Consider the following 24,446-nt stretch of genomic DNA (forward strand, 5'->3'; position numbering starts at 1 on the left):
CCTACAACAGTACATCCAAAAAGCCCTGGGACAGGGAAGGGCTGCAAGGATGTGGATCCTTCCCAAGCCAGCAGAGGCAAAGCAGGCAAACAGAGACACAGATGTAGGGACAGTCAGTGAATCTAACACCCTAACTGAACCTACCTTCTGTGGACCACCTTTCCCCAGGCAAAAGCTCAGAAATTTGGGGTGCAAGTGGTGCCCAGTCCCCTCCTGCCACATCCCAGGGGCAGGTCAGGGGTTTCCCAGGGGCAGGTCAGGGGTTTAGGACCCTTTTCCTAAACTACAGTATCCAGGAGCTCCATTCCCAGATCAAACCCGCAACACAAATATGCCAGCACAGTTTCTTGTGACCATCATCTGTGTGATACAAGGCCAAATCCTGCAAATGCAGAGCTCATCTCGGCTCCACAGCCTCACTGAAGGGACTAGCCAGCACAACACATCCTAAACCAGGCACCGCACCCCAAAAGCCCGAGGGATATAGGAGAGGTGGCAGAACAGCCACAGGAGGGTGCCAGAGCCTACAGGACACGTCAGCAAACACAATCTGCAGATCCATTCCAAATCCACCATCCAGCATCCTGGGAGCCAGATCCCACATGGCCAAGAAAGTTGCTGCATCCCAAGCAGCTGGCAGACACAAGCAGAGTCCTGTGCAGCCAGGTCATGATTGCTGTGTAGGACAGGAATGTTCACACATCTCCCCATCAGACCACCTACAGATCACCCTACTACAGCCTGCAGGGACATTGTGGGAGAGAAGCGTCCAGTGCCTATGTCATCCACCCCATGTACCAGGCTTGGTTGCCAACCAACATCTCCTGTGCTACTACCAGTCTAGAACTGGAGAGTGATCTCTAAAGGAGCCCCACCCCTCTGGGCAGGCTCTTGGCTCTTCAGAGAGACCCTTGTGCACAGAAGCTTGTGGGGACCACATGGGACAAGTCCACACTGTCCTCTGCCCCTGCACTCAGCAACCCACAGCAGTACTTTGCCCCAGCAGCACACTGCATGAAGATGTGCACTAGCTGGCTCCCTGTCCCACGGCTCCCTCTGAGCGCACACTCCCTGGGCTGCCATCAGGGACTGCACATCTTGTCCCTGCAGCAGGGCAGAAAAACCTTTCAGGTCACTGACTCACCTCCTGGCAGGACAAACAGAAATTCAGCAGAAATCAAAAGCAGGCCACAAAGCAGAGCTGTTGAGCCCACATTTACACAACTTTTCCTGCTGAAGAGCTTACACCGGGGTCACAGCCAACTCAGGTACCACTGCAGGGTATACCCTGCCATCCTGTGCTTCTCCCATGAAGCAGACAGTGAGCCCCCAGCCCCAGGGGAACTCCAGTCTGCAGAGTGCCTCACAGGTCCAAGCACTGCATCTCCCAAAGGGCTATTTTTAGCCAGCCTGTGTCCACAGAGCATCTGTTAGGCTCTTAAAGAAGACATGCTGGAACCACAGCAATGGGAAGGGAGAAGACAACAATTTCAGGGTCTATATCCAGCTCTGTCCCCCCACATTCTCTGGCAAGAGGAGCAGCTACCCTACACTTCACAGTGCCTAGACTGCACCGGGGACTGGCCTAGCTCCCTACTGTAGGGCATGAATGGCAAGTTGAGGGAGGCTGGAGAGTACCATTGTTCCCCACTTCCCTGACCCCAGTCCCGACTGCCTGCCTGCAGACTGTGCTGGGACAGCCTCCAGCTTAGATGAACAGGAGTCCCGCAATGTCTCTGAGGTGTCACAGCCCAGGTGGTGCTGCAAGTCTGACCCACAGCCTGTGCATGCCATGGGCTGCCTGACCCAAGGTCCGACCCACAACCCATGTGTACCGCGGGCCAACCCACGGTTCACGCGTGTCACAGGCTGGCTGAGCCACGGGCAGCCCGTGCCTGCCCAGGTGCCGTTGCCGTTGCCTGACGCTAAGAGGAGCCCCGGTACAGCAGAGCAGCAACGGCAGTGCCACGGCGGGGTGAGCCGGGGACATGGTTCATTCAGACGGCTGTGGCGGCCGATGGCACACGGGGGACAGGAGGGGACACGTGAGGTTGTGTCAGAGGGCGCAGGCAAACGCGGCCACCTGAGGAATGCCCTGAACGCGTGGGCAAGGGCACATAGGAACCGTGAAAGCCATCTCTACAAGGACATGTGGCAACCGTGCCCTGCTGGCTGTCCCTTGCAGGCTGAAGGGACAGCTACAGCACCACCAGGGAGGGGGACACGACACAGCTGTCCACACCAGAGCCACTGCTTCCTTCCCTGGCCAGGTCCTCTCCTCCTGAGGTGCCTTCTTGGCAGACACATCCTTCCTAAGCCACCAACATCTGGGCTTGTACCTGCCGTGGGAGCAGCAGGGAGCAGGGGAATTCACGCTGATTCCTGGCCATGAAATATTCATTAGCACAGGCAAAGAAAGAAATAAAAAAATAAAAGACAAGCAGAAGGGAGGGGAGCAGACACGGTGCTTGCAGGCAGCTCAGCATGGCACAAACATGTCCACAGCACGGCTGGATCAAGGTCTTCAGGACTGACACTTGCCTGTGGGTCCCCTGGTGCCTGTGCAAAGCCCATCCCACTGTCATGAACACTAGAACACCTCCAGAAAATTCAAGGTGGGAAGGATGCAAAGAACCCAGGCTCGAGCCACCACTGAGGTCCACAGGGACTGGACAGACACTCAGTCACCTTTTGGCGGGGCGGGGGTAGGGAGGGTGGAGGCTACACACATCCCAGGAATGCCAGACCCGCAGCTGCCTGGGAGGAATGAGGCAGCAGCTGCCTGGAGGAAGGGCTCAGCAAGACTCAGGCCAGAGCTAGGGAAGGCTGAAGGATGAGCAGGGGGACATCCCAGCAGCAGGGACTGCAGTAGCCATGAGCTACTGGTCCCAGAAACATGATGTCAGGGAGGGGGTGGTTTCGTGGGACCCAAACACAGCTGCCATACACAGTGGAAGGCTTAACGCAGCCAGCCCTGTGTGTGCGTCCCACTGCTCCTCCTGTCTTCTCCCAGCCTTGGAGACCTGCAGCCTCTGGGACTCAGGGAATGCTGAAACGTGATGCCAGAGAAAATAAATAAGGCAGCTAATGAGGTGATTTGCATAGCTATTAGCAGGCAAGATTTGCAGCGGCTCTGACATGGGATGTGCTGTCACAGCAAAGCACAGCCTGGGGGGGCTCCGATAGTGCTTCCAGAGGGAAGCATACAGAACAACCTTGCTGCAAGGGGTCACCACAGGCACTCAGTAGCCCACTGTGCTAGGGAGGCAAGGGGGACAGAAGGAAGGCTCAGAACAGGGCAGATGGCCTGAGAGGAGCAGTGTCTTCAGGCCCAGTGTCTTCAGCAGGGCTTTCAGCCCTGCGCTCTGGGGCTTGGCCCTGCAACGTACAGAGCATGGGGCAGCACAGGGCTCCTACCTTGCTGAGGCACAGACTGCATCCAGAAAGGGCACGCCGGCAAAGGCCAAGAGAGAACTGCCACAGCCCAGGCAGCCTCGTGGGGCAACCCCACTGTGGCACAGCCAGCAGGGCTCCATTCACCTCCCCATCCAAAGCTAGATATTGCTCCCAGCATCCCTTGCCTCATCTTGTGAATCTGACCCAAAACACACCCCAGGACAAGCATAAATGCTTTCCTACTTCACCTTGTCTGCCAGCAAATCCAGGTTACTCTGACTTGCAGCAGAATGTGACATTTTGGCAGGTAGGGCTGTGCATTAATCCCAATGGCAGCACCATCTCTGCATCGTGGCTGCTCTCATCCTTAGATGCTCAGTTTAGGGATACAGAATACAGAATTAACCAGGTTGGAAAAGATCTTCGAGATCATCAAGTCCAACCCATCACCCAACACCATCTAATCAACTAAACCATGGTACCAAGCGCCTCATCCAGGCTTTTTAAACACCTCCAGTGATGGTGACTCCACCACCTCCCTGGGCAGCACATTCCAATGGCCAATCACTCTTTCTGGGAAGAACTTCTTCCTAACACCCAGCCTAAACCTCCCCTGGTGCAGCTTGAGACTGTGTCCTCTTGCTCTGCCACAGATTGCCTGGGAGAAGAGAAGTGGATCACCGTGCCACACCAGGCAAGAGGGCACTGACCATCCCGGTACCCCAGGGCAGCAGGGGAAACATATTTGTTGCCTGTGGTGATGCTCCCAGATTCCCAACCTGCTCTGCTGGGATAAATGCTCTGTGAATTGGCCATGTGATGGAGAGGGGCAGCACGCAGGGCCACCCTCCCACGGGCTGCCAGGGCACATCTGGCTTTGATCACGAACCTGCAACGACAGCTCAGCTTGTTCTCAGCCAATGGATCTTGTTAAAAAATGCATGTGGCATGATCCATCTGCTCAGAAAGGTGCTGCCAGGGAAGGAGCCTGGCCCAGTGCTGTGCACAGGTCCTGCAGCACTGACCTGCCAGCAGATGGCAAGCAGCAGGTGAGCAGGCAGCAGCCTGGTTCTGATGGCACCAGGCTGGGGCCTGGGACATGCCCCAGACAGCAGACTGAGCCTAGCTGTGGGCTCCAAAACACCCCTGCAGTGCAGGGAAAGGATTGGGTCATGCCCACCATCTGAGGGTATAGACAAGCAGAAAGACCCAGCAGATGGGTGGTCAGATGGATGGACAGACAGTCACAAGCTCCACCCACAACTTGGGTGACAGGTAACGACTGGGGTTAGAGTCCCCCAGCGGATACTCTAGTGCATCCATCACCCCCCCGCCGCGCGGTTCCCAGCACTCCAGGTTACCCTGAGGCACTAACTCCTCTCAAGCTATATTTTTTAATTCAGTTCTGCTAAATATTTCAGGGATTTACACAGAAAAGCTCTCTGTGCTCGGCAGCACGTCAGCCCCACTGGCATCATGCAGGCAGTTACAGACACCTCGCCGGCCAGGGCATGAATAATTCATCATCCCCACACACAGGTATGGAGAAGGGGATGAGGTAGGGGGGACAGGCTCCATCACCCTCCACCTAGGCTCCTGGGGTGCATCCTGAGATGGTCCATGGCTCTGCAAAGTACATCTGCAAGGGTACATTTGCAGGGAAACCAAGATACAGGGAAGGGAAATGAGCAAGGAGCTGTGCCCAGCCTTGGTTATTAGGACTGACACATCAAGTCGGCAGCAGTAAACAAAGACACTACAGTCTGCCTGGAGCATCCAGGGCCACTTCTGAGCTTGTTGGGTCTACAAAGCACAGTAGCACTGAGAACACCCAAGATATACTGGGCAGTGGTGCAGCATGGCCCCAGGACTTCCAAAGAGCACAGACTTTGCAAGTGGGAACATCACTCATGCTGGGGCACAACACAGCCACAGCATCTCCTGATCCTGAACTGACAAGTTTTTGCCCTTCAGATGCTCACTTTGGTTCATGCCACCCCACAGGAATCAGCAGGGGTTTCCATCCCCAGCACATCACCTGGCATCCCCAGTCCTGTCCCTGCTCCCACTCCAAGCCTCACCTGGGTCTCCTGAAATGCAAGACTGGGGGAAAATCTCAGCCTGGCCACAAGCGATGCCAGCCCCCCGCTGCGACATCTGCTCCAGAGGAGGGCACGGCCCTCAGCAACCCTCCAGCCTTGCCATGCTCACCACCTTACCCCAAGCCACAGAGATGGTGACAAATTAATGAGCCCCATGCAATCCCGCACAGGTTGGTCTCTGATAAACGGAGGATGGCACCAGGCTAATTTCCTTGCAATCAGCGCTCGCCGACAGCTCCATCTCGGCACAGTGACAGGAGGAAGCATGGTGGGGGTGGGCTGAGATGTGACTGCAACGTGTGCAGGCCGCATGGGGCTGCCTGTGGGCCAGGCAGCAGGCACCCGCTGTCACCAAGCCAGATGCTGCCAGGCTGAGTGGCAAGAGCTATTAGCACCAGGGCTTATCCAAGGGCTCTGGCACACACCGGCCACACAGCTGGGAGGGGAAGATAAGGTTCCCAGGGGATCCCAGGGAAGGGAAACTTACTTCAAACGCCAGGAATCTCCCCAAAAAATGGACTTGGCTTGATGGCACTGAAAGTGTTTGCTACTATTAATAACTCTGGCACTGCAACTAGGCACCTGCTCCCCACCCCTGGCTTGGGCCCCTTTCCCTGCAGCAGCAAGGCAGGGAGGAAGAGCAAAGCAGCATTATATGTGAGGCTGAGGCTCTGACCCATGACTCTTCACTTGTTCCCATGCCAATAGCCCCTGGCACCGGCCTGAAACCTCAGGGTGTGTGGCAACCTGGGGATTCACACATACAGTCAGTTCTGCCCCCCAACAGCCCACCTGTACTTTTCTCCCCACGGCTGGGGCTGATGTAGCCCTAAGCCAGCACTAACTCTCTCCCCACCTGTATGCCAAGTGAAAGCTCAGCCCTCAGGCCCCCTGCTCCCTACCCCACAGGGCAGCAGGGCCGCCCACCCAGTCTCTCTAGGGCACCTGCTCAGCCCACTGCCAGCCCAAAGGGGGCCCCTGAGTCTGCCTTTTTAAACTGACATTTTGGGGACAGGAAAGCTATTTTCGGTTGTTTCAGAGGCAGCATTTCCACCACGGTTTGTCTGCCTGTGCTGGAGGGAGGGATGCTCTCCCTGGGGGTGCCGTGGCAGGCAGCTTTGTGTTGAGATGTGGTGCTCAGCACTAGCTCTGCACTGCTGGGTCAGCCTCACCCTCTTCACCGCCTACTCATTTCCTGGAACCAATGGGCCTAGGAGCAGGTGGGGAAAGGCAACACTAGGCTCCATTCTGGGCACAAGGGTTAGGAGCTCTGCACCAGGCAGAGGGGCTGGCTGGAAGCACAGAGCAGAGCCTGGGGACCATGCTCCCCATCAACAGGTTTTTTTCCACACACCTTGGTGAGACACCTCTGAAAAGAAGCACACAGTGCTGAGCAGCCCTCCCTCCCCTGGAGCCCCCAAGCACCCTCGGTAGGCATAAACGTGTCCAACAACTACTCAAGGGAAGAGTCCAGCCTCCCAGTGCAAGACCTGCTGAGAGGCTCAGAAATAAATATGTTAATAATCAAATACCCATCCTGCGCCTGAGCTCACGAGAGGACTTTCAAGTCTAATTAGCAGCAGATTTGTACCACGGATGCCTGGGCTCGAGGGACAATCCACCGTAGTTCCCACGAAGAGGAGAGGCTCTGCTATAATTAGCCAGCAGCATCCCATCTGCGAGGATTACCTCTAAATCCCTCCCGTGCTCTAGGCTGGGGGACAAGCGGGACCCAGGTAAGCTGAGATGAGAGATACCCCCAGGCTTTGATCCTGCAAAGGAATCTGGAGCTGCAAATCCAGGGCAGGGAGGAGTGCAGGCATTGAGGGCAGGCAGCACACCTGGAGGAGAGGCACCCTGAGCCTGCAGCTTGCCCTATGCTCCCCTTTCTGCGTGTAACTCATACAAGAGCAGCGAGCTCCTCTCCCCACAGCACCTTGCCACAAAGCCTCAGAGTGCCCCCAAAACCACTCCATCCCCAGGCCAATCACTTCCAAGCCAGGCCTCTGAAAATGGAGGACATTTTACAGTCTACTTCGGCCACACAGCATTGTATACCTCACTGTCAATGCAAAGAGCATCCCTCACCCTTCAGGAGACCGGCACCAAGCACAGCTTGCAATGGCCAGCAGTGGATGCTGGGTGCCCAGGGACACAGCACTGCGAGGGAGGGGATCACATCTGCAAAGGGATGGAGTTTCTTGCCACAGGCAAACACAAACCTGGGGGCTTGGCAACAGTTTGGGAATGTTTGTCAATCCCCGCCCGGGCTGGGCTGCCCTGCCGCAGCTTGGTGCAGCACTTTGTCTCGGGTTGATAGAAATCCCAGCAGGTCAGAACTTTCCCCAGTCCATCACAGCAGCACAGGCAGTGACCTGAGGAGCGCTCCCACTGCCCCTGCCTGCATGTTTTTAAACGGGGCCACATCCTGCTCCAGAGGATGCCATAACAGACACCGTTCCCAGTGCTACCACATCTTGCAGGGTGGCTGAGATGAGAGAAAGGGGCATTCAGGGGAGCAAGATATGGGGGCAGCACCTGAAGGTACAAGACTGCCACTGTTCAAACTGAGACCAGCCTCCTGGGGAATGCACAAAGGTGGAAACACAGCAGAGAGATGAGGGAAGAGATGGAGAGAGAGCAGAAGGGGCCATGCCTGCACTGAGGGACAGCCGAGGATGCAATGGTGAGCAGGAGCCCCAGGTCCAGGCCCATGGTGGGAGCAGCTGGCAGACACTGAGTCGGAGCTTGCTAACTGAGCAGCAGCTGCCAGGGACACTCATTTGCACCAGCTAATTGTGGGCAGAGGTGGCTGGCCTGGCAGTGGGCAACTTGCCCATAAGCTCCTACCAGCCTGGCTGACAGGCACAGCTCTGAGATGAGGGGAGAACAAGACAGGGCAACAGCGTTTGCGTCCAGGACACCTCCTCAGGGCTGGCATGGAAATATCTGTGCCAGAGATGCTGTGCTCATCAGCAACAAAATCAGCACTCATCCCTTCAGGGCCACACAGGTACCCCACATTCAACCATGCTGCCTCAGCCAAGGCACAGACCTCCTCATACAGCTCCTCTGCCAGCCTCCCCAGCACCACCAGGGTGTTTGTGCCAGCAAACAAGGGGTTACCAGCCCCTTGCTTCCCCAAGTTATTTAATTAAGCAGTGATAAAAGGCAAGACACATTATCCAGAGAGTGACGGCGCGTTGTAATTACAACAGGGCAGGCTGAGAAAACAAATAGCACCAAGGGAGGCGTGGGCATCGTGGGCCTGGGGACTCCTCAGGGATGTGGCCCAGGGCAGAGGCAGGACTCTTGTGTCTGTGGGCAGCAGAGTGGGGAATGGGCCCATTGCCTTGATGGATGTGGTCTGAGAACCTGCCCCTCTAGCTCACCCTGTGCTGGAGTGGCCCTGATCCTGGCCCCTTCCCTGGGGTGCGGGGTCTGGACCTGCCCCAGGGAGCAGCATGTTTTCAGGGAGTCGCTTTGAAATATTGAACAGCATCTCCTTCTCCTCCATGCTGCTCCAGGGCAGTTCTTTGAAACCAAGGGGACTTGCTGCCCATTTGAGGCAAAGAGACAAAGTGCCCACTGGGATGTGGCACCTCAGAAGGGCTCTGCCTCCCCACACACACAGCTGGTCACAGTGCTCATCTTCCAGATTTCTCCAGGCTTGGGTTTGAAAGTTCTGCCCCATTTCCTACACACAGCAAAGAGCAGAGGTGGGACATGGGGCATGGCCACACTATAAGCAAGAAGCCCACAGTGCTCTCCTCACACAGCCACCAGCGTCACCCCCATGTCCCCTTTCAGGGATTGGTGGGAGTCATTTGGTATCACCACAGTCACAGCTGGAACACATCAGGACTGCTTGGTCCCATTGTGTGCTCTCAGGTCAGATACCGCTATCCCCTGCACAGCCCCCAGCCACATCCCTTTCCTTCACTAAATCCTCCTCCTCTCAGCCCAATCCTCTTAGGCTTCCCCTCTCCCATTGCAGCATCTTTAAATTAATGCCTGACCAAGCATGGGATAGAAGAAAATGAAGCCTGGGCAGCAGGGCAGCCTCCACAATGCCTTGTAACATTTAGAGCATTCTTCCCTGCTCTTCCCCAACTTGTCATGATGGGGAGAGACTGGATCTGCCACAACCACAGTGAAGATTACTCAAGCAAGGGCTCCCAGCACCCACAGACTGAGCTGGTGATGGGTAAGGACAGTGAGTCCTCCCTCCAGCCAGTCCCTCACTTGGGAGGTTATGAGGTTCCCTGGAGGGAGTCCCAGCCATGCGTGGGTTATGCACCCTGTGCACAGTTTGCTCTTGCCAGCAGCAACACTTGCCTCGGACCTCACTGTCAACAGCTCCAGAGCTCCCTTATCACTCTGAGGCACCTCAGGGTCCTCAGCTCTGAAGACAGAAGTTGTGAGGGATTTGGCTGCTAGTGGGAAGTGCTTGAGGACTTCAGAGGAGCTGGAGCAGCATGTGGCAGGTGCAAGGCAGGGACATAGCAGGAATCACAGGCCCACAGGATGTTAGGGGTTGGAAGAAACCTCTGAAGATCATTGAGTCCAAGCCCCCTGCTAGAGCAGGACCATAGAATCTAGGACAGGTCACATAGGAACACATCCAGATAGGGCTGGAAAGTCTCCAGAGAAGGAGACTCCAAAACCTCTCTGGACAGCCTCTTCCAGTGCTCTGTGACCCTCACAGTGAAGAAGTTCCTCCTCATGTTGAGGTGGAACCTCCTGTGCTGCAGTTTACCCCTGGTCCTATCATAGGGTGCAACAGAGAAGAGCCTGTGCCCTCCCCCTTGACACTGGTCCCTCAGATATTTATAAGCATTTATTAAATCCCCTCTCAGTCTCCTCTTCTCCAGACTAAAAAGCCCCAGGGCTCTCAGCATCTCCTCACAGTGCAGTGCTCCAGTCCCTTCATCATGCTGGTAGCCCTCCATTGGACTCTCTCAAGCAGATCCCTGTCCCTCTTGAACTGGGGAGACCAAAACTGGATGCAATATTCCAGGTGAGGTCTCACTAGGGCCGAGTAGAGAGGGAGGAGAACCTCCCTTGATCTGCTGGACACAGTCCTCCTAAGGCATCCCAGATCCCATTGGCCCTCTCGGCCACAAGGGCGCACGGATGCAGGGTGCCACAACACACACCCGGATCAGTGCAGGGAACGCTTCTCGACCATGTCACCATGGAGCAATTAGGACAAGAGCCTTCCAGAGGAGCTGTGCAAGGGTGAGCAGACACGAAGGCTGTGCCAAACAGGTCCATCCCACCCAGCCGAGGTCCAGGCAGCACTGCATGGGTTTTGGGAAGATGCCTCAGGGAGCCAACACCATCGCAGCCTGTGGTCCAAAGGGACCACAACCTCAGCAAGCCTGGGGAGGCTCCCAGCCAGCAATCTCATCAAGCTGCCCTCTCCCTGGACAGCAGGGGCCAGGGCCGGGGGGAGCCAGGGCCAGGCACCACCCGCCAGAGCAGGGCTCCTGCTGATCCTGCATTACACAACAAATTGTGCACCGTATTAATGACTTTGCGGCAAAGGGGGAGCGAGATGAATGATCCCCGGTGCCGGCAGCGCCTCACTGTGCACCGCACAGGCCTCGGCAGCCGCCGGGAAAGGGAGACCGGCGCGGGGCAGGGCGCAGGGCACGGGGCAGGGCACGGGGCAGGGCGCAGGGCACGGGGCAGGGCACGGGGCAGGGCACAGGGCACGAGGCAGGGCGCAGGGCACGAGGCAGGGCGCAGGACAGGGCGCAGGGCAGGGCGCAGGGCACGGGGCAGCGCGCAGGGCACGGGGCAGCGCTTGGGACTGGAAGATGTGACTCCTGGAAGAAGAGCCAGGGGGAACGAAAGAGGCACTTAAGGGCAGAGCCCACCACTCAGCAGAGAGCTGAGATGTCCCCAAGGGATGCTGGGATCAGCTGTAAGTGCAGCATGTTACAGCATGGCTCACTGCGCTGCCCAAGCCCTGCATCCATTTGCCAACCTGTGCCGTGACCACAAAACCTGGCACCACAAGCCATCCCTTCCTACTCCAGGGTCAGACAGGGCTGCTGAGATCCCATGCAGCTGCAGCCAGAGCTGGGAGTGCTGTGCCCTACCACTAGACCACCTCAACTCTGGCATGCCTCTAGGAGTACAGCGTGGTGGGCAGCTGCCTGCCACAGCTGTTGAGGCAGGAGTTGGGGGCAAAGGGGAGCTGCAGCACAGAGCCCAGTGTCTGACTCTCTCCTTTCTCTCTCACCACTGGGAGGCTTTGCTAAATCACATCATTAAAAATTCATCCATACTTCCTCCCAGAGTAAATCAAAAGCCATCAAGGGCCAGCCAGCCTAGCCAACCACCTCCTGGGGACACCAGAGACAAGAAGAGACACACTGGGGACTTCAACAATCCACTGCCAAGTAGCCCCAGGGGGACCCTTGCAGTGAGAGAGGGACAGGTGGATTATTGCCTCTAAAGCCATTCAGGGTAAGCAATGCAATTTTTAAAAATTCAGTCTAGGAAGAAGTGATTAACCAAAGGGGCCAGGAGCAGCAGCTCGCCTGTCTGATCTCATTAGTGAGCAGCCTGGCTCTCATTTCACCCTGCCGTGGCTGGCTGGGCCACAGTAACTGGGTAAGAGCAGCTGGATGGCTCTTCCTTGGGTCCTGCTGGGTCTAGGGGTGACCCACGGGTGTGTGAGCTTGCCAGTGCCTCCCCACATCACATGGGGCTGCACCTTCTCCAGCCAGACCAAGGGAAGTAAATTCTCCTTACTGTAACTCTGCTCCTGGCCAGACTATCACCAATGCTCCATCCCTAAAAAGCACTTTTTTGGTATCCAAATGCATGGGTTTGGTCATGGGAAAAAGGCAGGTGAGGGAGCTGGTACATCCCAGCCATGCTGCTGAGGCCAGTGCCTGGAGCCAGGAGCTGGGTGTGTGTCTCTCTCTCTCAGCATCTTACCAAGAAACTTTCCTTTGCTTCAGGCTGTCAAGCTCCTTCCCAGTAGGAGCTTCTCTACCACAGGAGGTAGTTCATGTGGCCAGTGGGACAGCTCAGGAGAGGCTGCTCAGTCCATCTCTCTGCCTCTGCTTGGCAGAGGTGGGACAGTGGATTCATGCCACCAGCCCACCTGCAGAGTTAGTAATTTCATCATTCTCTACGACCTCCTCCTGAGAAAGGAATCACAGGTCAAGCCACCCATCCCTGCTGCCAGCCTGGCATGGGCCCTCAGGGCCCTGAGCATCCCTGCTGCCCCTGGGTACCACCACTGCAGCACATTCTCATTGGACCTCTCCGTTGGTCAGCTGACCCCACACCACTCCTTACCCCACACCACTCCTTACCCCACACCACTCCTTACCCCACACCACTCCTTCTCACCCAGCACAAAGCTACCAGCTGGTCCCAGGTACAGCCTGGGGCTCTCTAAGCAAAGCACAGTCCAGGCTCATCTGTGTGCAGGGTGCCTTCACCTGGCACAGGGCACAGCCCTCAAAACACTCACTGTGAAAGGAGCTGATGCAGGAATCAGGCACTGCAGCAGCTGTGCTCAGCACTGGGACACCTGCTTGTGTGTTCCCCAGTCCTCGACATCTCCAGGTGACTCATGTCAGCTGGTGGGATGAGCAGAGGCAGCATGGGTAGCACATCGACCCTCTTGCTGCAACCCAGAGACCCCAGCAGTGATGCTAACACCATCCAGGGCGGGTGCTGGCCACCTGAACAGGATCCCAGACCCAACAGATTCAACAGCAGAGTGGCTCCTGCCAAAATGGGTCTGGAGTCACCTAGAGCCAGAGCTGCTGAGCCCCAGTGGCTGTGGTCAGGCATAGGCAGGGGGGCACCATGTCACAAGAGCATGGGCACTCTCACACTCCTGCCCACAGGTGTCCATAGGTCGCTTGCCCTGTCTGAGCCAGAGAAGAAACTTTCAGTAAGACCCAAGTCCATAGGCAGTGAAGGTGACAGCGGCCCACAGCCTGCATCCCAGTCAGCTCGCGTTGAAGGCAGCAGCCGTCCTGCCCCCAGCTCCTCCCCTGCAGGGCTCCGTTTCCAAACACGCTAATTACTCACACCGCTCCCCGGGCGGCTGCACCACCCCTTTGCATTTGAAGCAGAAGACAAATTTGCTTAAAAGCCAGAAGGAGCCGGAGCCACCACAGCGTGGCGATGGGAGAACCCCGACAAAGCCTCCCAGCCAGCACAGCCCTGCTGCCACATCCCCTTCGCAAAGCTGCTTGTAGGGTATTGCCGAGAGCAGGGCCACTCCATCCTCTGTATCCTGTCCCATGCACTGTCCTATTGCTCGCCCTCATAGCATGGCACCCACTCAGCCCTGGCTGCCAGGAAAGCACTCTGGCATGGTTGAACAGGACTCCCACACCCACCCCCAGCCCTTGCCACATGGAAAAGGGCTCCTCTCTCCCTTTGTTCCCAGTGAAGCCGCTTGCACCAGGCCCAGCAGTTCACTTGTTTGGCAATAATCACCCCCAGGGCTCTGCAACCACGTAGCAGAGGGTTTTGATCCCCCCACCCCAAGCAAGAGTCCCTCACCGTGGTGTAGGATAGGCAGCCTGCCCAGCTCGCCCTCCCAGCTCACCCCCCCAGCTCACCCCCCCAGCAGGGCATGGCAGGGAGATTCATTTCACTAGAGGCTCATTCATCTGCAGCACGATTAAAGCACAGGGCTGGGATCCATCCCGGCGGCAGGAGAGTGATTTGCTAGCAGATGGATTTATCATCTCCCAAGCACAGCAATTTGGCTTAAACAAAACCAAACTACTTCTCCTAATGAAAACACCACTAATGAGCAGAGCCAGGGAGGAAGTCAGGGGAAAGCTCCACTAATGGGATCTCTCTTGTCCTTTGGGGCTGGTGTGACTTTCTGATGGCCCAGCTACAAGAAAAGGGCAGGAGGCTCAGCTCCAGATATGATGCGTGGACCTGTGTGGCCCAGGGGGAACCAGAGCCTGCTCCAACGAGCTCTGCTTACCCTTCCAAACCTCCTCCTGTCCCAGCTCCAAAAGCTCTGGGGGCAACTGGTCCCAGCACAGCACACATCAAGAAAGCAACACCATCAAGTCTGGGCATCTTCTCTAGATGCCACACAGCCAGCCACGGGGGAAAACTGCTCTCTGCTCCCACCCAGACAGCAAAAGAGCAAACTCCTCCCTGCTGGTCCATGGCTGTGGAGCCACACGCCTTGGCCCAAGTTGCAACAGCTACAAATTATGCACTGGCATCTGCAGAAGTGAGCTGTTTAACTGTCCAACCAAACCCACAAACTTCCTATCAATTAATCCTGTGCCACCAATTCCCCATGGGCTCCAACCTGTCTCTGCCTGTGGAGATGCAGCAGCAGCTGCCAAAACCTCAGCACCCGCCTCTCCATCTGCAAAACCCAACCTGCCTGCGGGCAGTGGAACCCAGCAGCGTTGCCCACAGGTTCCTCACCCCGTGTGTGGCTCTGCCCTGGCACGGGCTCAGAGCAGCATCCCCCCTGACAGGGACCCCCAGGATCGCAGCCTCCAGTCAGGAGGGGCCAAAACACCTTGTGAGTGGGGATTCAACAGCATCAAAGGGCTGCAGATAAGCCAGGACAGCATAGAGTGAAGAGGCAGAGGGCATACAAATGCCAGAGAGAGGGAGAGAGCAGACAGACAAGGCAGAGTCAGGCAGAGCTCCCATCACCTCAGGAAGGTGCAGCATCCATCCAGGGCAGAGCACTTTGGCACAGAGAGGACCCCACGGGATTCCCCCACTCCAGTGCATAAGTGAGAGATCATTCCCCACTGTACCCCCACCGTGATTATGGGCCCTTCTGAGGAGGTTGGGTGCCTGGCTCAAAGGTCAGCCCAGCTTCCAGCCCAGCCTCACCTCCAGGCAGTGGGAGCAGAAGCGGCAAGGGGAGGGGGGGTCATGTGGGGCAGCAGCAGCAGTGCAGAGAAGTCAGGTTAGTAGGGGAGCAAGGGGATGGGCAGCATGTTCAGTTCCCAAGGGTCAGACCACCCCACAGGAAGGACATTGCTGTGTTTGTCACCCCCACCCCTCCTGGAGGCTGTCTCTAGGATGAGGGGATCAAGATGCAGGCAGCCAGCCCTGCCAGACTGCCCTGCATGGGCAGGGCAAAGTGAGGTGGTCACGCACCCTGTGCTGCTTGAGGAAGCAACTGGGCAAGAGAAGGAGATTTGTTCTGGACACGGGCAAGGTACTGCCATGGTCTCAGGCACACTCCCCATCCCAGTCCCCCTCCCTAGGATCCACCCAAGCAGGCAGCCACAGGCATAGCATACAACCTGCCACTCACACTTGCAGCCTGGCTGGCCCCTGCCTGCCTCCTGCCTTGGCTCCCACCCCATCAGCTCCATCACTCCATCCTCCAGCTGCAGATCCCAGCTCTTCCTCCTACACACACACACACAGTTATTTGGGACAGGCTAGTGCTGACACCCCCTCCACGCTCTGGGAAATTAATTATTCTGCTTGCAGGTGGAAGTCCTATGCTACAGCAAGCTCATGGAGCTTTTCCTCCTGCCTGCCTGATCACAGGCTGTGAGCAGGCACGATGGAGCCGTCGGGATTGCCAGCAGCAGAACAAGCCCCTGGCACAGCCTAGATCTGCCCATCAGCCCGTACCTGCCTGCAGCAGGTGCTTCACTGGGGCACGGCTCTTCAGCTTTACCCCATGGCAGGGACCAAAGCTTAGCTCCTGCTGTCCCCCTGCCAACTCCACTGACCCATCATCCCCTCAGCATGCTTACAAGTGACAGCTTGGCCCCATGTCTCCTTTCTTACTGCTACCAGAAGAGATGCCTCTGGAGCACCCTCTCTCCAAGTAGGGAGGAGAGATCCATCAGATGCTGTGCTGCCACTACACTGGTACCTACGGCTTTCATCTCACTGGGTGGGCTGCTCCAGGTGCGAAGAGATAGGGACTGCCCATCCATCAGCCATGCCTTGGGAGGCAGGAGGATCCCAAAGCTCTGCAGATGGTCTCTACAGCAATTGCTCACCCACTGTGAATGGTGCATCTGCCTCTGGGGTGGAGCAAAGCAGTTGCTGGAGACCCCACAACACAACAATGGGAGGAAGAAAGCAGGGGTGAAAAAGCAGGAGTGAAAAGTGAACCTCCTAACCTCTTTTGGGAGATCAAAAGTCCTGGGTGTGAATCCCTCATCCTTCCAAAACACAGCTAGGATATTTGACCCACCCCAAGCAGCTCGGATGCTGACCCTGTGCTGGTGCATGCCAATCTGCTCCCAGGACACAGCACAACCAGGACAGGCTTGTCCTGCAGGGTGAGATGGGGCACCAAGTACCTGCTCCCGCTCCCCAACTGGGGCAGGAGCAGCTCCACTGCCCACACATCCCTGTGAAGCAGTGGGCAGGACAGAAAGACACTTTTGCCCCCCCTCCCCCTCACCTCTCGTGCTGCTGGGATTTGGGGCTGGGACTTAGTACCTGAGCTCCTCAGGGCAAAGCGGCACCAGGCTCCCGTTTCTACCGCACGGAGGGACATGTCCAGAGCAGTCCTGAGACACTGGCTCCGGGCTCTGCTTGCACACTAATCACTTATGTCATTAGAGGGCTGGAGGAATAATGTAATTTATGGATGGCTTTTATTTCTCGCTAGCGTCATCTAAATACCTCAGAAATGGACTGGCTTAATTTCCTACTGGCACAACCTAAACATTTCTCTCCCTGACACCAGGCAGGTCCAGCCCCAGGCTCAGCAGACTGATGCCATGGCATCAGGGCCAAGCATGGGCAGAGTCCATCTCGGTGGCCACAGCACCACCAGCCTGCATTCCCCTGGCACGCAGAGCCAGCGCCTGCTGCTCACATGCAGGCAGCTTTCATTCACCCGGGTGCTCTCCCCTCTCACACACACATCCACGTGCTGCATGGCAGCTCTGGCCAGGGATCAGCACGGTGGGCAGTGCTGAGGATGCCACAGGGAAGGGGGGCTCTCACTGCACCTCCATTTTCAGCAGCTTCTGAAATTTACAAATCCAGGCGCTACTGGGGAAGGTGTGAGGGGTTTCTACCCTGTGTGTGGCTAGGGATCCTGCTTCCCTTAGCCCCTCTCCCGTTTTTGGACAAGAGTACTGCTAACTCTTCTCTTCTGGGCATGCTTAGATGGGGGTCTCATCACCCCCACTTCTGGTTTTGAGGAGTGATGTGGAGGCAGCAGGACTAGCTGCTGTCCCCCTGCACACCAGCAGTCACCGGAACTGCTGTGGGGCAGTTGCATCGCCTGACCTCAGTTAATGTGTCTTGCATGGCAGATGTTTCCCAGACCCTGATGCACCCTGACGGATGGAGGTCCCCATGGAAACACCCCAAACTGCCCGTGATCATCCCCAAGCAGGGCTGAGCTACCAAACACCTGGTGCCAGCAAGGACCCTCCCATCTTGAGGGAGAAATTAAGCCCATGCTGGCACTGCCAGCTACACTCTGGGGCTTTGATACAGCCCCATGGGGATCCTGGCGCCTCCACACATCCCTGAGGAACTGGGAGAGCCTAAGCCAGGTTAGCAGGCAGAAGCTTCAGCTATTAAAGCCTCCTCAGAGCTAGGGCTGCATCCCCTCTCTTCTGCCTGCCCCACTTCCACACTTTTTTTTTCTGTGAGAAAAACAACTTTGCCCCCACAGGGAGGGACAGCTTCAGGGTGCTCAGCCAGCACTGGGGAAAATGGTGCTGCCCAGAGCAGCTCCCTCCCCGGCCACTGGTGTTAGCACTAGCTCTGCCCTGGCAGGTCAGCGACCTGACAGCAATGGCAAATGAGTGACCTGCTCTCCCAAGGTCCCTGTCCCCCACAGTGGGAAATGGGGGAGGTATTTCCAGCCTTATTCCCCATGGCTTCCAGACAGCCTCATCCCCGCAGGCAGTGACTGGCACAGCAGCACGGCTCCCCTCTGCCCAGGTTCCTGCTTTATGCCTGACTCAGAGGTAAGCCCCGGCATAAAAGGTCTCAGCCTTGGAGAGACTGGAATTTGTTTTTACCCTGGGTTTGATTTAAACCCATATGGGCATTTTAAAGTTACCGGAGAAACCAAAAGTTGTGTGTGGGTTCCAAGTTCCTACACAGCTCAAAAATATCTTCCCTGCGGCACGTTTGGACAGGCAGCAAGCAGCGTTTCCCATATGTGGCACTGCTCTGGGAAGTGGAGAAGGGGTCCTGCCCTGCTGCCACCACCTCTTCCAAACTCCAGAGCAAAGCCTGAAATCCACTCATAACTGTGGCAAGGAAAAGCATCACCAGGACTCATGGGAGCTGCCTGCACACACGCCCCCAGTGCCTGCAGCATTGAGGGTACCCAAGCCCACCAGCTACGGACAGGCTCAGCTCTGCCATGAGTTCTGGGAGGCTGACGAGAACTGCTGCTCCATTTCACAGCTGCTCCAACAGAAACCCTGAGAGAGGACAAGATTGGGCCTGATCCATGGAGAGCACATGGGGAGGAAGGGGTGTCACCAGCTCCAGCCCAGCTGCTTCCCTACTGGACAGTGGGGGGTGAAGTGCTATGGGTGGACAAACGTGTTTGGATGTGGGATGCCAGGCAATTCCCTGCTGGGGCAAAGGGTGGAGGAGCATGCAAAAGGGTCACAGCTGGGTCGTATTTGGCCTGCCTGTCCTACAGCCATCCCATCCTGCAGGCAGAACATCTATGGACATGCTCCAGGGGACACTGGGTGGTGGGTGCAGAGGACAGGAGGCTCTGTGGCACTGTTGGGGTTTGCTGAGCAGGGTCAGCCTCTCCATTCCCGGGGGAACCTGCTGCTGGGGTGCTGCCGTAATAACCCAAGGTGCAGCAGGGAGTTCCAAGGCATGGCAGAGAGAGCCCAGCGCCAGACCTTGGTGTCCCGAGGAGCTTGGGAACAGTGGTGAGGGAGGGTGAACCTGAGGGCGGCCAAAAGCAATTCAAGCATCCCACTGCCCGGCGGGGGTCTTTCCCGTGCAAACTGGCCTCGCCGCAACCTCCGCCCGGCTGGGACCCACCCTCATCCCTCCCCTCACCCACCCCGGGACTGTCCCCTGCACCAGCGCCGGGGTTGTGCACCCCCCTCCCCAGGCAAAGCGTGCGGCGAAGCGGGGCGGGCAGGGGGCCGGGGCTCAGCCGGGTCTGGAAGCGGGCAGGAGCCGAGGTGCCCGGTGCCGGGTTCGGGGTTCCTGGGGCTGCCCCCGCGCCGTGGTCCCGAGCGGCTGCTGCACCTTCCCCGGCGGGCGGCACTCACCCGTCAGCTGGTCGTAGGAGCCGTCCAGGTCGCGGGAGTCGGACAGGCTCTCCTTCCTGCCCTTGTTCCGCATCTTCCCGCCCCGCCGAGCGGCGGGGGGAACCGCGACGGGGCGCACGGGCTCCGCCGCCGGGCAGGGGGAGCCCGCGCCCGCCGCCTGCCCCCGCCCCGCCGCCCGCCGCACTCACCGCGGCAGCAGGAAGGGGCTGGCGGTGCCGGGGAGCTGGGCTCGGTACGGCAGGCAAAACCGCGCAGCCGCCCCGTTCCCCGCCGCCGGGGCTGGGCACGGCCGCCCCCTCTCTTCCGTCCTTCCCCGCCTCCTCCCGGGAGCCGCCGGCCCGGCCCCGCCGCCCTGGGGAAACTGAGGCACGGCCCGGGGAAGCGGGAGAGGCTCCGGGGAGGAGGGAGGGGCTCCGGGGAAGAGGCAGGGAGGATGTTGCTCCGGGCTGCACCGAGGTGGGGTCTCCGGCGGTTTGGGTGAGCCCCGGGGATCAGGAACCGGACTGGGAAATGGATGGAAAAGCAAAGCGCGCGGGGCAGTGCAGGCAGTGCACCCCAATGAGCGACGGTCCCCCAAGCCCAGCGTGTTGGTGCCCACCCCAGGCTGTGCCTTGGGATCACCAGGAGCTATAGAGGAAGAGGGAGCCCATCCCTGCCCAGTCCAGAGGGCTGCTGCGTCCCTCCCTGGGGGGATTCCAGAGCCATAGGGTGTGTACAGCTCCGGCCCGGCCGCTTTAGGCAAGTACAGGGGTATGTCCCTTCTGCTGTCCCCTACCCCAGGCAGGAGTTTCTCATGCAAAATCAGCGCCTTTGGCAGGGTTCTTCCTACATCTCCTGTAGCCCCAAGGGAAGGGGTGAAGCAGCAGCACGGTCGAGGGGGCCTTGCAGAGGCACAGTGCTGCCAAGAGAGGAGCTCACAGCCCCACCGGTACATCTGGCACTGGAGGTCCCATTGGTGCCCCCCAGTTATTTGCTGCCATCTGTGCATGATGCCATCCCGAGGGATGTGTAGTGTGTTGTAGAGTCCTTGACACAGGCAACGCCAGAGGCTTTTGTCACGCTGCTGTCTGTGTGATGCCTGTTTGCACCGTGCCAGGGGACCTGGGCACATCTTGGGTGCTGCTCAGAACCCATCATTTCCCTGCTCTCCTCTCTTCATGCTCTGATCTATGCAGATGGACAGAGGAGAATCAGGAGCTGGAGGGGGGGAGACAGAGCACCCTGTCCAAGTCCCTTCTGCCCACGGGAGCCGCAGGGCAGAGAGGGACTCCAGAGCACGAGGAGGGAGGGCCGCGCTCACGTGGCCGCGTGTTGTCAGCGTGCTTTGGTGTCAAGCCATGAAAGAAGCCGCCTTAGCGAGGCAGCGATGCTTAGCAACTGCTTGGATCTAAAAATAAGAGCCATTTAGCGAGGAAAACGCAGCAGAGAAATGCTCAGAGAACTAAACACATTCCCTTGGCCCTCCCTGTGGCCTGGCCGATGCTGCAGAGCCCACAGATGTAGCCCGGCTGGAGAGAAACCCAGGACAGTCTTGGCAGTGGATGCCCCTTCTGCTTAGCCAAAGCTCAGCCAGCCTAGAGACACCCTGTGCTGCTGGGCTTGTCCATCCTGATGCTCCTTATCCTCCTTCCTCTGTCGTCTCTGTGGCATCCTTGACTGCATCTTCTTGCCAGCCCCTGGAGTCCAGCAGTGTCCCAACAAGGCAGCCTCAGTAGGGAGGGCTGTGTGAGCTCAACCCAGCCTCACCCATCCCATTCTCTAGCATCCTGTGGGTCCATTCCACTGTGGATGTGGCAGACCTAGCAGAGCTGCACAAGGGAAGTTTTCACCTTCTGCCATCCCTGGTCCACTGGGAGGCAAACACAGCTATTTTTATCCCAGCTAAGTGCTCCTGTTTCTGCAGGCGAGTGAGAGATGCTTTGCCAGGCTGGGGAGAGGAGGAAAGTTGGACAGGTTGGTGGGTACTACAAGGTAGGATGGGGCAGCTCCAGGGCCAGGCTGACACAGCAGATCCACCCCACAGTGTAGAAAACAGGGGAAACAGCTCACTTTGCTGTCCAGTCACCGCTCCTTTCCTTACAGACACAAGGGCTGGACAGCCTGCCAGGATTCGCAGCCTTTGAGCCTTTCTCAGCCTGGGAAAAGTGCACCGGCCTCACTTCAATGTTCCTGTGGGCACTTCACACTGTGGGTCTGCAGGACACCAGGGTGGGAGCAGCTCATGCTGCCTGCTGCTGCCTTTCAGCTGCAGGAATGAGACCAGACACAGGCAGGGGCCCTGCTGCAGGTCCCTGGGGTGCAGAGCCGGCTTGGCAAACGCATCTGGTTGGGGCCGGGCACAGTGGCACACGATCCTTTGCGGCACGTCTCACCAGGACGTGCGGCAGCTGCAGAGAGGCTGGGCCAGGTGAAGGAAAATCACTTCAGCAGCAGCCAAGGCTTTAATCAACACCCTCATGACTTGCATAACCCCACTGCTGCTGCCCGTTTCCACCACGGAAGCAATCAGCAGGTTCAGGGCAGTGAGGAGACGTCTGCAAGTAGGGCTGGGGGTCTGTGCTGCTGCAGAGGATGCCAAGTTAGCTGTTTTCAAAGGATGGGAAGGAGTTACCAGGAGTAACAGGGAGTGAGGACCATGACCCAGATGGCCATGAAGTGGCACAGACTCCACTGCAAATGGGGCACAGCTCAACATAAAGGCCAGCCCTCTATGCCCAGTGAAGTGTGGAGGATGGGCAGGCAGCTGGATCCAGCCATCTGGGGTGGGCAGCGGTCCTGTGGAAGCACCTGAGTCCCTGAGCTCATCTCCGTGAGAGCAGCAGAGATCCATGGGGAAAACACAACCACATAAACCAGCCCCAGGGCTTGGCACAGCCATCAGCAGTGTGGAACAAAGGTGGTCAAGCAAAAGACACAAGCAGAGAGGTGACCTGGGGGCACAAGAGGTGCTGCAGCCTGAGGTGCACCATTGTCTGTGTGTCTCTGAGTCAAGGTGTCCCCGGGACCACCCATACCCCCCTGCTGCGATAGAAATCACCTGTTTCCATCAGCCCAGGCACAAGTGGCCTCTCTGTCACCTCGTCAGCAGCAGCAGCACTTTGATAAAAGCCAACTGGACAGGATTATCGTTGCTCCCCAGAGAGGGGAGCTCCAGCTGGGAATGGCTCTGAGCCAGGGCTGGAAGCTGTGTGGGACCATGCTGCCCAGGGGTGGTTTTTGTCCCCAGGTCAGCATGCAGCCAGCACAGCCTTGTCAGCAGTAGCTGGGGAAGGGCCATGTTTGGGGATTCTCCAGTACTGTCCAGAGCACTGGATACCGGACCCTGCTGCAGGCAAGAGCTGTGCCAGGCTGAAACCAGCCTCATCCAGACTGAAGCTGGACCAACCTGAGACCACCCACAACCATGCCTGCTCCTCTCTACAGGACATCCACCCTGCAAAATGGGGCCAATTCTTTTGGCTCATCTATGCCTCCAACTCCCCAGTGGGACCCCTCCAGCTCTGGGGATATACACGTGTCCCCACAGAACCCTGCTGAAAACCCCAGGCTCTACGCCAAGCTCAGGATGATCTTGACCTATTCCCATACACAGAAGCACGGAGACCTTGAGAAGGAGACAGGAGTCTTAGGGTCCACATCCCCCCAGGCTGGGGTAGAGGGGTTTGAGGGGCTTCCCCCAGGCCCCTGCAAACAGCCTGCTGTGGCTGTTAACAGGGGGACAGGGACCAGGAAAGACACAATTTAACACTTCATTAGGTACCAGAAGGCATCGATCTGCCCTACCACCCTGCATGCTGTCTAATTGCATATCTCCATTCTTATTAATTCTATCAGAAAAGCAGAGAGCAGGGCTCGGGAGCCTGAGCCTGTCATCAGGAAATTTCAAACAGAGATGCTCTAAATCATGGTGTTTTATCCACTCTTAACAGTATTTTAAAGCCATGGTCATCAATAGAATGTGCTCTCAGCAGATGCCATTAATCTTATTTTGGCTGCGGTTGCCTGGTGCCCCTGGGATCAGATTTACACTCACGAGGGACAGCTCTGCTGCCCTGGCAGAGAGGGGTCCTGGGAAGCTTCTGGCTGGCACATGGGAAGCAGCATCCAGGGGCTGGTTCCAGGAGCAGAGGGCAGAAATGGGAGCTCCTTAAGACAGCTGCACCCCTTGCAAAAATGCCAGCAAACAGCAGCCTTAGACAGAGATGAACAGCTTGGCACTGGGGGCTATTCCCCTCCCAGGGCCCCTGCAGACCCCAGCCAGAGGAGGGACATACTCATGGCCCTGCAAGCAGCAGGTGGGGGCCTCCAGGCAGGACAAAAGGCCTCAGGAATAAACCACAGCATTTACTCCATCCACCTAAGTAATAGATCAGGATGGCACAAGACCTAGATGAGCCCCTTGGTCTCTGCAGGCCTGGGGTCCTGAGGACTATGGGAGTGGCCACAGCAGACCAGCAGGTCTAGGGGAGGCAATGCCGCAGCAGGACATGACTCAGGACACAGAGGGGAGGACTGCTCCCATCTCTGCAAAGTCACCCTGCAGAGACCCAAGCGTAGGTGGCACCCATTGTCAGATTCAGCTCTGGGGGAGAGTTTCGCTGTAAATCTTGTAAAGCTAGAGGAGGAACAGATGCCTGCAAGCTGCTGGGCAAGCCTTGCAAGCAAGAATGTTGCAGGGGAAAGGGAACCTCTTTTATCAAATGCAAACCAG

The 24,446-nt window shown here is 57.5% G+C and overlaps 1 protein-coding gene across 2 annotated transcripts in view; it reads right to left on the minus strand.

Annotated features, from left to right (window-relative positions):
• Positions 1 to 20,024, minus strand: part of KCNIP2 (potassium voltage-gated channel interacting protein 2) — a 43,750-nt gene extending 23,726 nt beyond the window's left edge. Inside the window, exon 1 of one of the 2 annotated variants that reach the window (XM_068139506.1) lies at positions 19,736 to 20,024. In XM_068139506.1, the coding sequence (XP_067995607.1) occupies positions 19,736 to 19,808 (73 nt within the window). In that variant the 5' untranslated portion in view covers positions 19,809 to 20,024. The remainder of the gene's footprint in view (positions 1 to 19,735) is intronic. The other variant, XM_068139508.1, reaches the window with a different exon arrangement.
• Positions 20,025 to 24,446: the final 4,422 nt, after the last annotated feature.

The sequence above is a fragment of the Melanerpes formicivorus genome, unplaced genomic scaffold (genome assembly GCF_026170545.1).
Source record: "Melanerpes formicivorus ecotype bairdi unplaced genomic scaffold, bMelFor1.0.p_v2 SCAF_6, whole genome shotgun sequence".
Lineage (NCBI taxonomy): Eukaryota > Metazoa > Chordata > Aves > Piciformes > Picidae > Melanerpes > Melanerpes formicivorus.